Below are 13,430 nucleotides of genomic sequence, written 5' to 3'. Positions count from 1 at the left end.
GCCTGAATACATAGGTATAAAAATTGAGACCAGAGATTTCTTCTTTTCCCATTTTTTTCCAAGTGAAAATTTTATTACAGTTGTTCTGTCGGTGATTGGGTAGTGGTTCCGTTTACCATTTAATCTATAAATAGCAGAACCACAAGAAATCATACCTGTGTATGAGATTGCAATAGAACTGAAGGAGAATGAATATCACCTGGAAATAGAACTCAGGGATCCACAGACAGTGGTGGGAGTTATAATCTCTGGATGTAATAACGGAATGATCATCATCCCACCCAGAAGAGAGTGGGTTCATTTGTGAATGTATACATAATAGTGCGATTATGTCTGGCAGGAAGCACAGATGAAATCGCAGAAAGGGAAAGGAGAGTATGTGCAGCTTGAAGTCAAACATGGTGTTTTCCATTTCTACACTTTCTAGGCAGATGACCACATCCACATTGCCTTGCTAAAGGAGACCAGACATATCATGAAACATTAGAGTAAACCAAAGTTACGAAGAAGTGGAAACTGGGAGGCAGCAAAAGTTCTTGGTTATCAAACAGATAAAGAACAGAAAATAAGGAAACCAATAGTTGGAAGGAGTACGCAGAAGCCAACATTCAGAATTTAGCAGAGTTAGAATAATGACAAAAAATTAGGGTTATTATCAAGGTTTTCCTGATGGAATATCCTCTGGTCAAGAATGAACAACCTTCCAGTTTGGGCCTCTGAGAAGCCTGGCCATGCTACCATTTCTGCTCTGGAATTTTGATGAAATTCTCTTTCCTCATTAATCCTTCCAATAAAACCCCATTTCATGAGCAAGCTCCACTGAAACTGGAGCACCTCCCATTATATTAAATGAAGAATTTCTTAACTATACTTAATCATTTTTTTTAACCTTGATTATTTCCAAATAATATTTGATTGGTTAATTGTAAGCTCAGTCCTACTCCCAAAGTAGTGGATGTTTTTCCAAGATAAAGAGATCCTATTGAAAATTTGTTCCCTCTTGTTTTATCAAAGGCTTGTTTGAGATCACAACAAAAGAAGACAGAAGATGATTTAGGGAATTAAGGAAACAGAAAGAAACTATCCACCTGTTAGATGCAAGAGACTTTTATACAAATTATGAAAAAAGAAAAAGTAATCCAGCCCTTCTCCTGATTTTCCATTCTCTGCACAAAATATCAACAATATCATTCCTTTACATTAATTAAAAACAAAACAAAACAAAAATAGAAAAGGCAACTGCACCTTAGGAAGGTACAGAATAAGGCCCTATTGTTTTTAGAGTCCCCCCCACACATGGGGGGAAGGATTGTTAAACATGGAAGAATTTTTAATTCTTTCCTGATTTAAACAGTCTGTAACAACAATAAAATATGGCTTCTATCCTAATCTTCCTGTAAACACAACCAAGGTACAATAGTTTTAAAGCCATTATGCTCTGTGGTGTAAAGAAATTTCAAAATTAGGTCCTATTTTGTGGCTGTGATGAATTTGTGTATTCTTTTAGCACTAGGTATCCAAGGAAGATATTCTGAGTGCCTTCTGCACTGCTAAAAGCCTACCAAGCAACAGTAAGTAAATATAAATCTTCACAGCCCAAGTGCAGAAATTTTCATGATGCCTTTTATACTAAGCAATAGAACAGTAGGCCCTTAGTCCGAAATTTTAACAGAATTTGAACTTTGTTAATTTTTTTCTATATCAGCTATTAAGTATCCTATACATTGTTTTTTGTATTTAGATAATATTTATATTTAAATACCATAATAAACTCCTCAAAATTCTTTCAAGTTTATGTAATTTACACAGGCTCATATGAATGAAATTCATAAGATGAAAGTAAATTATTATAAGCCATACCTTCCATTCTTATTTTTAGGAACATTAGAATTTATTTCAATTAAGTTTTCCTGGTCCTGGTCTCTGTAGAGAAAAAAAAAATGTACACACACACACACACACACACACACACACACACACACATATAACATACATATATACATATATAACATATATACACATATAATTTAGTTATACACACATAATTTAGTTACAATATTATTTTAGGAAATAAACAAATATTAGAATAAAAACTTCAAAAGTCAGTACATAATCTTAGACAAAGGCATTGTTGTATACGGATATGGGACACTGAAAATCTGACATTGAGCTATCGATCTGTACAACTCAAGTGTAAGAGCTTCTGTTATGTTACGAGAAAGCGATAAAGAACTAATTTTTTGGAAAGTTTTAGAAATCTGATCTGAAAAGAAACAACTGATTGATATCCACATTCAGCTAACATTCATGAGTACTAACTTTGTGTCACAAATTGTTTCCACATGGATTATCTCACTCAGATCTAGCATCTGGGGCTCAGAAAGACTAAGCGAATTTTCCAAGGTCAATTAACTAATTTGTAAAAGAGTCAAAAATTGGGGCCTAGCCACCTGTCCATCTAAAATCAATTCTTGGATATTTATTTAATTAGAGGCTAATTTCCAGCTTTTTGGATCACAGAAATATGAGAAATCAACCCAAAATCTGAATCAACAATTCATAATGTGCATAAATAAATGGGACAATTAAATTCTTAAACTTTAACACATTTTCAAGAGATACAATGTCATCTTTATTTATATATTAGTTATTTATAGTACATATTTGCTACTACACTGGTAGTTCTTGGTTGTTTTTTTTTGTTGTTTTTTTTTAAATGAGTTTGGGAAAGCCTTTGTCATAAACCTTGTTTCTTGGGCAAGTTAGTTAACCTTTCCGAGATTACTTTTGTAAACTACGATAATAATATCTAATCTGATAAGGTTACAATGAGATAAATGAGTTAATGTAAATAGAATTTATGGACATAATTACTATAGTTGTAGGTGAACTGGATAAGCATAAATAAATAATAGTTAATAGAAATGTAGTGACACAGCAGTGTAATACTTTACTATTAATTCCAAAATTTTGAGGAACTACCTTTTTATTTTTCTTTCTGCCCTAACTTTTCACATTGTTAGAATTAATTTCAGTTTTTAAAGCTCTCTTTTCTCCTGATCCTGAACAGTAGATTTAAATAAGGTTATTCTACGGAGGATCAGTGTATGGACTCTCACTCCAAATGTTAATATGGATAAGGATGAAAAATACTATAAAAATTTATCTTATATGTGGAAAATATTTAATGCTTTTTCTATATAACATACAAACCATCAATAGTTTACAAATCTGCAAATTAGGCAACATTCCATAGCTACACTTACACCTCACATTTAAAATATTAGCTGCACATTTTTGAAAATGTAAAACTTAGTTAAATTACCTCGTAGTGAGAGTTATAATAGAAAATATGCCAATTAATATATGTAAAAAGTACAGGATTTCGAAAGTTACTCAGAAGTATCAAATCATTTGATTCTGTAGTCTTAATGATATAAAATTCAAAACTGACTTCCTCAGCCTAACTGCTAGCACTGTGTGAAGAATCCTCTTAGACCACATCCTTCAAACTCGGAAATGGAGACAGAAAGCTTTGCATTCGCCTAACCCTTGATGGTCCTTCACTATTTACTAGAGCCACCTTCTTGGCCTCAAGGGCCACCATAATATTTTAATAGCCTAGATTAAGTGATTTTCCCTTAATATTTTTATATAATACTTTACCAAATACTTGGAGAGTAATGGAGTAAAATTAAGTGGAGCGTCATGGTATTTCATGCCAAACAGAGATGGTTGGTGTGGTAAATAGTGAAAGATCACCAGGAAATGTGACTCTTGATAATTAGAATTTTGTCCTAGGAAATGATTCTCCCTCCATTGCTAACCTTGGATAAACTGAGTGCCATTTTTTTTTTTTTTAAAAGAAGTTGATGGTTTTCATTACGACTTGAGAGCAGAGTCATATTACCAAGGCCTAACATGGCTTTGCACATAATAGCTGTTCCAAAAGTACTTGTAGAAATTAAATTATATTAATTTAAATCCTTTTTCTCCTTCTCTGGGGAAATCTATTACTACCTTGCCTAGATGTGAGAAAAGACATTAAAGGGTCCCCAAGGGAAAGTTATTAGACTCTGAATCTTTAAGGCAGTCAGTTCTGTCCACATTCAGGTACATGGTGTGTGCCACGCCCATGTAGAAAAAGATCAGTAAAGCCAGTGATGGACATTTCGCCTCCATTTGTGCCAATCACCCTGAACCTGCCTACTTCACCCATAATTGCACATATTTCTTTCCTTTTTTATATAGCTCCCAATGCTGGATTTGTTTCCTTATTTTGGGATGCTGTTATAAGTTGAATTGTGCCCCCACCCACCACTACATTCATATGTTGAAGTCCTAATATCAGTGTGTCAGAATGTGACATTATTTGGAGATAGGGTCTCTACAGAGATAATCAAGTTCAAATGAGGTATTAGGATGGAATCTAATCCAATATGACTGGTAGCCTTATAAGAAGAGAGATTTAGAGTTAGACACACAGAGATGGAAGACAGTGTAAAGACATAGAGTGAAGACAGTCTTCTATAAGCCGAGGAGAGAGGCCTAGAATAGATTCTTTCCTCTTGGCCTTCAGGAGGAACCAACCCTACTGACATCTTAATCTTGGACTTCTATCCTCCAAAACTATGAGAAAATACATTTCCGTTTTAAGCTTTTAAGCCACACAGTCTGTGGTACTTGTTATGGCAGCCCTAGCAAACTAATACAGATCTGCTTCTGCCCTCACGACATGACTAGTTTCTCAGCCTAATGCTGGACATCCTCACTTCCTCTGGCACTGTCACTTCCGGCTGCTGCAGACAGTGAATCTTTGCTCTGCCTATACCTTTCCCCAACTCTACCTCTATGCTCCCACCCTCCCCTCTCCAGGACCCAAGTCTTTTTGGACCCTAGCTGTTGTGAGGGAAAGCAGAAATGGGTTTAAACCTGAGGAAAGAGGAGAAACTATAGTCTTAACAAATGTAACAACTACAAGTAGATAACTCAAAATTGGAACCTATGCATTCATGCCTTCAAAGAAGCACACTCCCAAAATGGTATAACTGAATCAGTAAATAAACTACATTATCAGTGATTTTATAGAATTTTTGTTGTTTTTTTAAACAGTATCACATATCAAGTTTGATAGAGTAGATTATAAGATTTTATTCTGAATAATCTATACTAACCTTTAAAGCAAAATAATAGAGCGTCCTCTAGTTGCTAGATGGGATGCTGTCCAATTCATGAATTATTTAATTAAAACCAATTAGATCTTCAAATTTACTGGTCTGATTTTGTTTTTTAACAGGTGTTAACAACCTTGATTTCCCCAGATGGTTACCCAATTGTCCCAACATCATTTATTGAGTAGTTCATCTTTTGTGCACTAACTTGAGATACCATCTTTATGGCATATTAAATTCTTAGACTTGAGTCTGTTTGTAAACATTCTGTTTTGTTCTCTTTATTTATATCCTAGTAACTATACTATATTATTGAAGGTATATAATATCTGTTAGGGCTCTATTACTTTTCTTTTTCAGAAATATTCTCACTTATTTATTTTTTTCATATGAACTTTAGAATCTGATTGTCTAATTTTTAAAATCCTATTATTTCTATTTTTAACATGAAATATTTTAGAAAGAACCCCACTCCAATCTACACGCAATGCTTGGAACTTTTTCTCAGCATTTAGCTCAGTGCTTAGCTGAGGGTAGAGGATTAAAATATCTCTTGAGTAAACAAATGGATTTTTAAAAAGCAAAATAAAAAGTTCCAAATTATGAAAAGTAAAAAAGGTGTATTTGCTTTGGTTATTCACTCTGACTGATGTCATCAGCTAGATCTGAAGATCTAATAAAAGAGAAGTTCAGATTGCTCATAAACTTCCTAGGCTGACGATGTAAAAATAAATTTCATTCTTTAATTAAGACCACATTTATTACATCGTCTTTTACACTGCGGTAGAAGATGAAGAGCTGTGAGTCAAAGTGTGAAAAAAAGTTTTTTATAGAAGCCCAGCCAAACACTTCAGGGTCATGCAAAGTCTTCATTTCAAACCCTTTTTGTGACAGTTGCAGTGGAAGGAAGACCTTATAATTCAATCGTTTTATGAACAGCTGGAATTAACTCCAAGAAAAATCACCAGTTCTCTGTGGATAAATGCTTTTAAAAAGTTAACCATAGCAAATAAAACGCTTTCTTTATGTGGATTTCAAAATGTTTTGGAGAAAATATGAGTTGTTTTGTAGAGTCATAGCACAAATTTTGAATATAAGCATTTATTTATGTTATAATGTAATTTATTTTCCACTGTCCCAATTAAGGTATGTAACACTCCCTTACAGAGCAGATGAAGAGGAAAAAATGGAGATTCTAGGGACCAAGGTATTAGCATCTCTTTTTTTATTAAATTTATTGAGGTGACATTAGTTAATAACATTATATGTTTCAAGTGTACAATTCTATAATTCATCATCTGTATATTGCATTGTATGCTCACCACTCAAGGTCTAATCTACTTTTGTCACCATCTATCTGACCCCCTTTAGTTATTGTCTATTATACAAGTTTTCCTAGGATAAGCTCTTTATGAGAGAAAGTTATCGGCTCACTCTCAACTGCTCTTCTGAGGGTGTGGGAGGTATTTATTAAAAGCCACAATATGTTTCTCTCTCTACAGCTTACTTAAATTACTTTTGTAAAGTATCAAACACATTTGCAAAATTAAGAGCCTTCATATAAAAATTTTACTATGGTACTTCTTTTCTGCCAAGAACTATATCTTAGGCATCAAGTTTTAGTTCAAAAGGAATATTTGTCTCTCTGAAAGGAATACAGAATTCAGTGAGATAACTGGTATAGTTCTTCAGCTCTATTGACATTACAAAATAGGCCCAGCTTTACATATTCTTATAATCATTTTCAACGAAGGAGTCTTAAAGATTATATCTTAAATAAATTAACAGGTCCATAAAGAAATTGAGCCATTTAGGTATTTTAAATATAAGATGTAACCAAGATTTTAGTGGCTCTAATTCCCCATGGTTCATTGAGATTATGTCACAAGCAAGAGATAGTCATTGGCTAAAGGAGACCATTTAGAAGATAGCAGATTTCTTCAGTCTGGTTTCACTTATGAGGGCTCAGAATGTTAGAGCTGGAAAGCAATAGGCTTTATCTAAGTGGGTGATTATAAAGCCTTGATTAGTTTGAGATTTAGCCTTTAATTCGCAGAATATTTATTAAGAACCTAATATGTGCCACACATTGCGATATGCACTGTGGATAAAGAAACGAACAAGACAGATTCAATCTTACTATTAAAAATCCTATAATTTAAGAAAGATGATTAAATAATAATTTCCTCTAAGAGACAAAAGCTATGGGACAGAAAGGATAGAGACCTTGAGAACATCTGGAAGGACCGGTTGCAGATGTGGTGGGGGTGAGGGGGCATATGGGGTTTTCTAGAGCCTGAGAGAGTGATGCCTAAGCTGAGACCTGAAGGATATGTAGAAGTTAATCACTTAATAGGGATGAAGAAGGAATGAGGAGTGTGCGCAAGTCAGGGTGTTTGGGTGAGCTTTGCTCGTGAAAGGAACGTAATAGAGAATGCGGTGAGAAGGCCTGAGGGAGGCAGGATGGGGTGGGCTTCAGGAACCGGGTAAAGGAGTACGGCCATTACCCAATGGAAATGGGAAGCCGCTGCAGGAATTAATCAGAAAAATGACATGATCATATTTGTTTTAGAAATATCACTCTATAGTGTGGCAGATGGATTGAAGGGCAGAAGGTACAACGAGCAGCAGAGGGATCACTTAGGAGACTGAACTGTAATCTAGACTATAGTAGTTCAGGGGGTGATGAAGTACCTATGTTCCTGAAATAATTAGGAGAAGCATCCAAGGTGATCTATGGATTATGGGAACGAAGCATTGGAAAGAGTCAATGTTGCCCACTCCCCACCTCCCGCTTTATGTTTTGAGTAGAAATATGAGAACTATGTAATAGAAAAATAAGAAGGAACTCTTCTCTTGTTGGAATACAAAATCTTTGCAGTATGTCTTAGTAAATAAGAAACCCTTAAAAAGATGGACGTATAATACCACAAATAGTTCAGAACATTTTTTACTATTTCAGATAAAGGGTGCTTTTTCTAACTCTAAAGGCCTAAGTAAATATCACTAGATACTTTTCAATATTCATTTGGGAGCAGCAGTTTATAGGCCACAAATAATTGAATCTCTCTTTAACATCTCTTAATTCTAAAACTAAAAGCCATGCAGTTTCTCTCTGAACAAATGAAAATTCTGTGCACATCTGCGTTTGTTCAGGTTGTTGTGTTCCTGGAGGGAGCTCAGGGACACCTACTTACATTCTGATCAATGACTGAAGTTTATTCCGCCCCTAACTGTGAATTGAATATACAGCTGCTGGAAATGTCAGCAAAGTCATGTAAAAAGAACTCTGATTCACTGCTGTTACACTATTAAATAATCAGTGTTCATGTCACATTGAATTGGATGTAAAAGTGCCTGATGGCTGTTATTCCCACTGGGAGGCACTTTAAAATGCCCCAACTCTTTATCTACTAAAATCAAATGGAAGCATAGCTATTTTATAGATATAGGTAGTGGAACCAATTGAATAAAGTCACTATTTTTTCAAATAAGTGGCTTAGTTGCTGGTTTTTTGTTTTTTGGTTTTTTTCTTCAACATCCAAGCTGATTACCATCGAATCTGTGTAGCTACTAAAGAATCACCAGACAGCACTTAGGTTACATTTGGAGACCAAGCTGCTGACTGAAAACGACATGATGGCCAATATTTTTAAAATTTTTAATAGTAACACTACCTGTATAAGGAGAATGTCTTCTTTTTGTAGATATTTTATTAGGAGTTGTTGAAATAAAAACTATCTTTTTATAAAATTAACCTCTTCTAATAAACAAAAGGCCAAACTTTTATGAGAAAGTTACCATCATCAATATTAGCACATTTGCTAGAGGTCGGGAAAGAGAAGGAAGTTCGAAGAAGGAAAGAGGGAGGGAGGGAGGAGGGGAGGGGAGAGAGAGTAAGAGTTCGTTATACGGAATCGTCCAGACGGACGAATTGGCTACAGTAGCCACTGTTAGTTATTCTGCATGTGGTTATTAAATCTAATCACTTCCAACATGGTCGGAAACCTCCTAAAACTGTTAATAATAAGAAAATCTGCACCAACCAATACCACTATGAAGAAATGATTCTACTTAACAAAGATATATCTGCATGATTATCAGTGGCTGGGTCGACACCAAAAGTCTGCTGTTATTTCAACTATTAGAAAACCTCTATGAGATAAGTACTTTCTCTCCTCCCTCTCATTTTAACAATAATTTTCTAGAATAAATGTATCTCATTGTAGTCTTTTAACTGCGGGGGTGGGAGAGGAATTAGAAGGGAAGGGACTGTAAGGAGATAAAGAATGGAAAGAAGAGAATCAGGGTTGTTTCAGTCAGATTTTTTTTCTTCTAGGTAGTGATATCAGAAGGACTTACGCTTAGATCCAGGATATGTTTTCTTTCTTGATAAGGTCATTTTATATCTTTGAGCTATAGTTTCCTCTTTTATAATGTAGGGTATATGAATATATTTCTCATAGGGTTGTAGTGAGGACTAAATTTCTATAAGTTGCCAGTCGCACCATAGGTGCTCAACAAATGCTACTCTCTAAGTAATAAGGGCTTTTCGACCACCTTTGTACTTCCTGCTTCAGAGACCCAAACATCATGATAAAAACATGCACATAGAAAAAGCACTAATGTAAAATAGAAACTAGGAGACATAAGAGCTAGGCCGATGAGTGTAACACACTGTCCTCCTTCTCCCTGTAGGTTCAGACCATGTTTCCTATGTCAATTTTTCACCTCAGAATATTGAGACTATGATTCCCAGCTACATATTTATTATGATAAAATTTCAGGTCAGCAGAACAATTTTGACTTCTAATGCAGTGCGCTCTGGTGCATTATTTATTCTCTATTAATAAAACACTTTAGGTGAATGATATGACATAAAGATAGTAGATTATAAGATATTTGCAGAATTCAAAATGGAAATTCAAAGTTAAAATCTGCCTTAATATTTTGTGAGCCCATACTAGCTGTGGGTCTGTAATTTTGAAGACCCTGAATATCCTTTCCAATTCTCTATAAGTATCTCTGTAAACCACCAGTTTGGTTCAACTTCTCCATAATATTTTTTTTCTTATTGAATTTCAATCATGTTTCATTTCAGTCCTGATACTCTATTTCCTATAGACAACAACACTAAGTTGTCTTAGTGCAAATAAGAAATACAGAACTGAGTCTAAAATTTTGCAGTTGATTCCAGAAGAGTGCAACATGTTTCCTTGAAAAGACTGAGAGAGAGAGAGAGATTGGAGGGAGGGAGGGAGGAAGGAAGGCAGGCAGGCAGGCAGGCAGGAAGGCAGGAAGGCAGGAAGGCAGGCAGGAAGGCAGGAAATCCTATAGTCACCCCACTGTCACTGTTTTTCATCCTCCCTTGAAAAGAAAAGAAAAGAAAAGAAAAGAAAAGAAAAGAAAAGAAAAGAAAAGAAAAGAAAAGAAAAGAAAAGAAAAGAAAGGAAGAAAAAGAAAAAAAAAAACCTAACGAAGAATTTCGAGAACATGTTAAAATAGGCAAAGTCACTTACCTCTCTGTATTTCTGAGAGCTGAAGGTTTCACTTTAATAAGATTGTCCAAGTCTTGGCTATTTAAAAGAGAAAAATAAATTCAGATTAGTGATAGGTTTTTTTGTTGTGCTAGTTCAATAAAGCAACATTATAAATCTACTCTACCCAGAGACAACAGACAGATGAAAACGTAAAATGACAGCTTTTATATGATTACCTCTGATTGTTTCTGATTGCTGCGGGATTCACTTTGATGAAGTTATCGAGATCCTGGTTTCTTGAAACAGAAAAATGAGAAAAGATTGCTGATTAATTATAGAGTTCTTTTGATAAGATCATTAAGGTTATAAATTTGCTTAAAATAATGATAAAACAAAATATTCTTCCTGACTAAAGCACAAAAATTATTATAGTCCTATTACCTTTGGTTGTTGGTGAGAGCTTCAGGATTCACTTTGATGAGCTTATCAATATCTTGATTCCTTTAAGTGGAAAAAAAAAATAAAAGCAGCTAGGTTAGAAACAGTAAGAGTTTAAGTTGGTTGGAAATAGAAAAAAAGGATTTGTTATCTTATTTAGTTTGAGATGTATTGGTATGGCTTTGAACAGCCTTGAAATACATTTCCTAACCAATCCAGGGGAGAATGAATTATGCTGGATCAGAAGAAAAATTATTCTGATTTCACTCACTTTCTTGCCAGAGTATATCTACCAGGGCATACTGGCTAAGTGTTCACTGCATCCATCTGGTGATTAACATCTTTTCAATCTGGAATGTTTTCACATTGTGGAGAGACAAACAGATTCTAACATCCTCATTATTTAAAAAATCATATTCAGCAACTAAATGTATATATTTTTAAAACTAATAAACTCTAAAATTGGGATTACACTTAACATAAGGTTTCAAAGAGAGTTTCAGCGACCCATTGAAATTGAGTTTTCTTTCCTTTATGATGATTAAAAAGCCAAATTAAATCAGCTGTTCATGGTCAAATTAGTTACATACTCTGAAAACTGTCTAATTCCTACTTGAAGTCCCACCAGTTTCTTTTCCCAGTCGCAGAACAATATTTCCTCCCACGTGGTTTGCTGTCATTTACTGCCTCAGTATATACCTCGTTTCAAGGGTTAGACAGTTGTAATTTTTTCCAATTGTCCCTCTAAACCCCTTCTTAATATGTATTCAGAGAAACACAATAGCCTGCCATGGCAAGAAATCACAGGACTGAAAACATCTGCTTTCTACCATCTTAGACAGCAACCTGCCTGTATCTCTTTTCACCCAATGACCCTTTTGCATCATATAAAAATAAAATACATTCTACTCATCAACAATAATGATGCGAGGTTAGAAACTGAAGGGGAGCTATTTAGAGGTTAATTATCAAAAAAGTGTGAGAAAGGTCTGTGGTTCTCTCCCCCAGTCCTAAACAATTTCAGAGGATGCACTTCCCAGCTCATGGATTCACTTGCTTTGATCTCTTCATAATCATTCTCAGATCTCTGTGGTAGACAGAAAGCCCTTAACCAAATTTTCAGTTTTGAATTATCTTCAATAATAATATTCTCGAATAAAGATAATCAATTGATACCTATGAAAGTTATTTAAGGAATGGTTAACACATAAAAACTATCCAAAATATAATGTCCTTTCATATATTGATTGCATAATCTGTCATGAGCTAAACTGTGCCTGAAAGACAACAATCTTTAAAATTAGATTTACGTACTATATTAGAAGAAAGAATACAAAGACTAAAATTGTGTAGAGGAGATAATATATTCATAAGCCACAACCTTTCAATAAATAAAATTAATCACAAACATGAGACCTTCCATTTTCACTGTTCTTCCATTTTCACATTGAAAATTTGATTTATCCAACAACCTAAAACAGTCACATTTAAATTGTTTCATAAATCCCATTAAGAAATATATTTTACATTACAGCCCAATACTCTCTTTTCAGATAGATACAGACATGCATAATAAAACATAAATTTCATCAAATAATACCCTTGCTGCATAAGAACTCATATTTTCTACTCTATTTAATTCATTTTATTTAATTGGGGAAAAATACTGATTGCCACTCATTATATTAATTACAAGACCCTTTAATGGGTTGCAACTCACAGTTTGAAAAACACTAACCTAGAAAACAAAAATGTATGCTGTGTTCTCTAACTACTCCTAAAAAGACAATACTGTGTGTTAATGATGTTTAAGTAGTAACTATAAGATGATGAAATTCACTTTTGAATTCTTAGTAACAGTTCTAAATTGCCTTGATTGTGAGCATCATGCAATTTATCTCGATGAATTAGAAACAACAGATTTATAGACTTTTTTTTAGGCCCTGGATCCCCGCAAACACAGGAATTTTATATCTAAAATTTATCCAGAAAAAATGTAATATTTTTTCTACCCATTACTGCTTTCATTTATTTTGCTTTAAGGATATAGTAAAGAGACACATCAGAATATTTAGGTATTATTTATAGTTTAAAAGCAGTAAATGCTTTGCAGTCATTTGCACATTTGTGCAATTGTCAACTATGAAGTAATCATTCAAGTGACACTGAAAAGCAGTAAAGGATGCCTCCGGGCTGTCCCATACATAGAAAGAACAACGATCCTAGCTTTATGGCCTCTACTATTTCCTGAGATGCTCAATTAACTTGCATTTATTTTAAGATCAAAATCTGTGTGCTATAGTTTAAAGAACAGTTGTTGGCTTGAAGTTAGAATTACTCA

The 13,430-nt window shown here is 34.3% G+C and overlaps 1 protein-coding gene across 1 annotated transcript in view; it reads right to left on the bottom strand.

The window, feature by feature from the left end:
- Positions 1 to 13,430, bottom strand: part of SCEL (sciellin) — a 112,238-nt gene that overhangs the window by 14,395 nt on the left and 84,413 nt on the right. Inside the window, exons 23-25 of the mRNA XM_025048192.1 lie at positions 11,093 to 11,152; positions 10,888 to 10,947; positions 10,691 to 10,747 (exon numbers count right to left, since the gene is read on the bottom strand). Of these exons, the coding sequence (XP_024903960.1) occupies positions 10,691 to 10,747; positions 10,888 to 10,947; positions 11,093 to 11,152 (177 nt within the window). The remainder of the gene's footprint in view (positions 1 to 10,690; positions 10,748 to 10,887; positions 10,948 to 11,092; positions 11,153 to 13,430) is intronic.

Source organism: Pteropus alecto, unplaced genomic scaffold (genome assembly GCF_000325575.1).
Source record: "Pteropus alecto unplaced genomic scaffold, ASM32557v1 scaffold72, whole genome shotgun sequence".
NCBI classification, from domain to species: Eukaryota; Metazoa; Chordata; class Mammalia; order Chiroptera; family Pteropodidae; genus Pteropus; species Pteropus alecto.
This window is presented reverse-complemented; position numbering and strand designations above follow the sequence as displayed.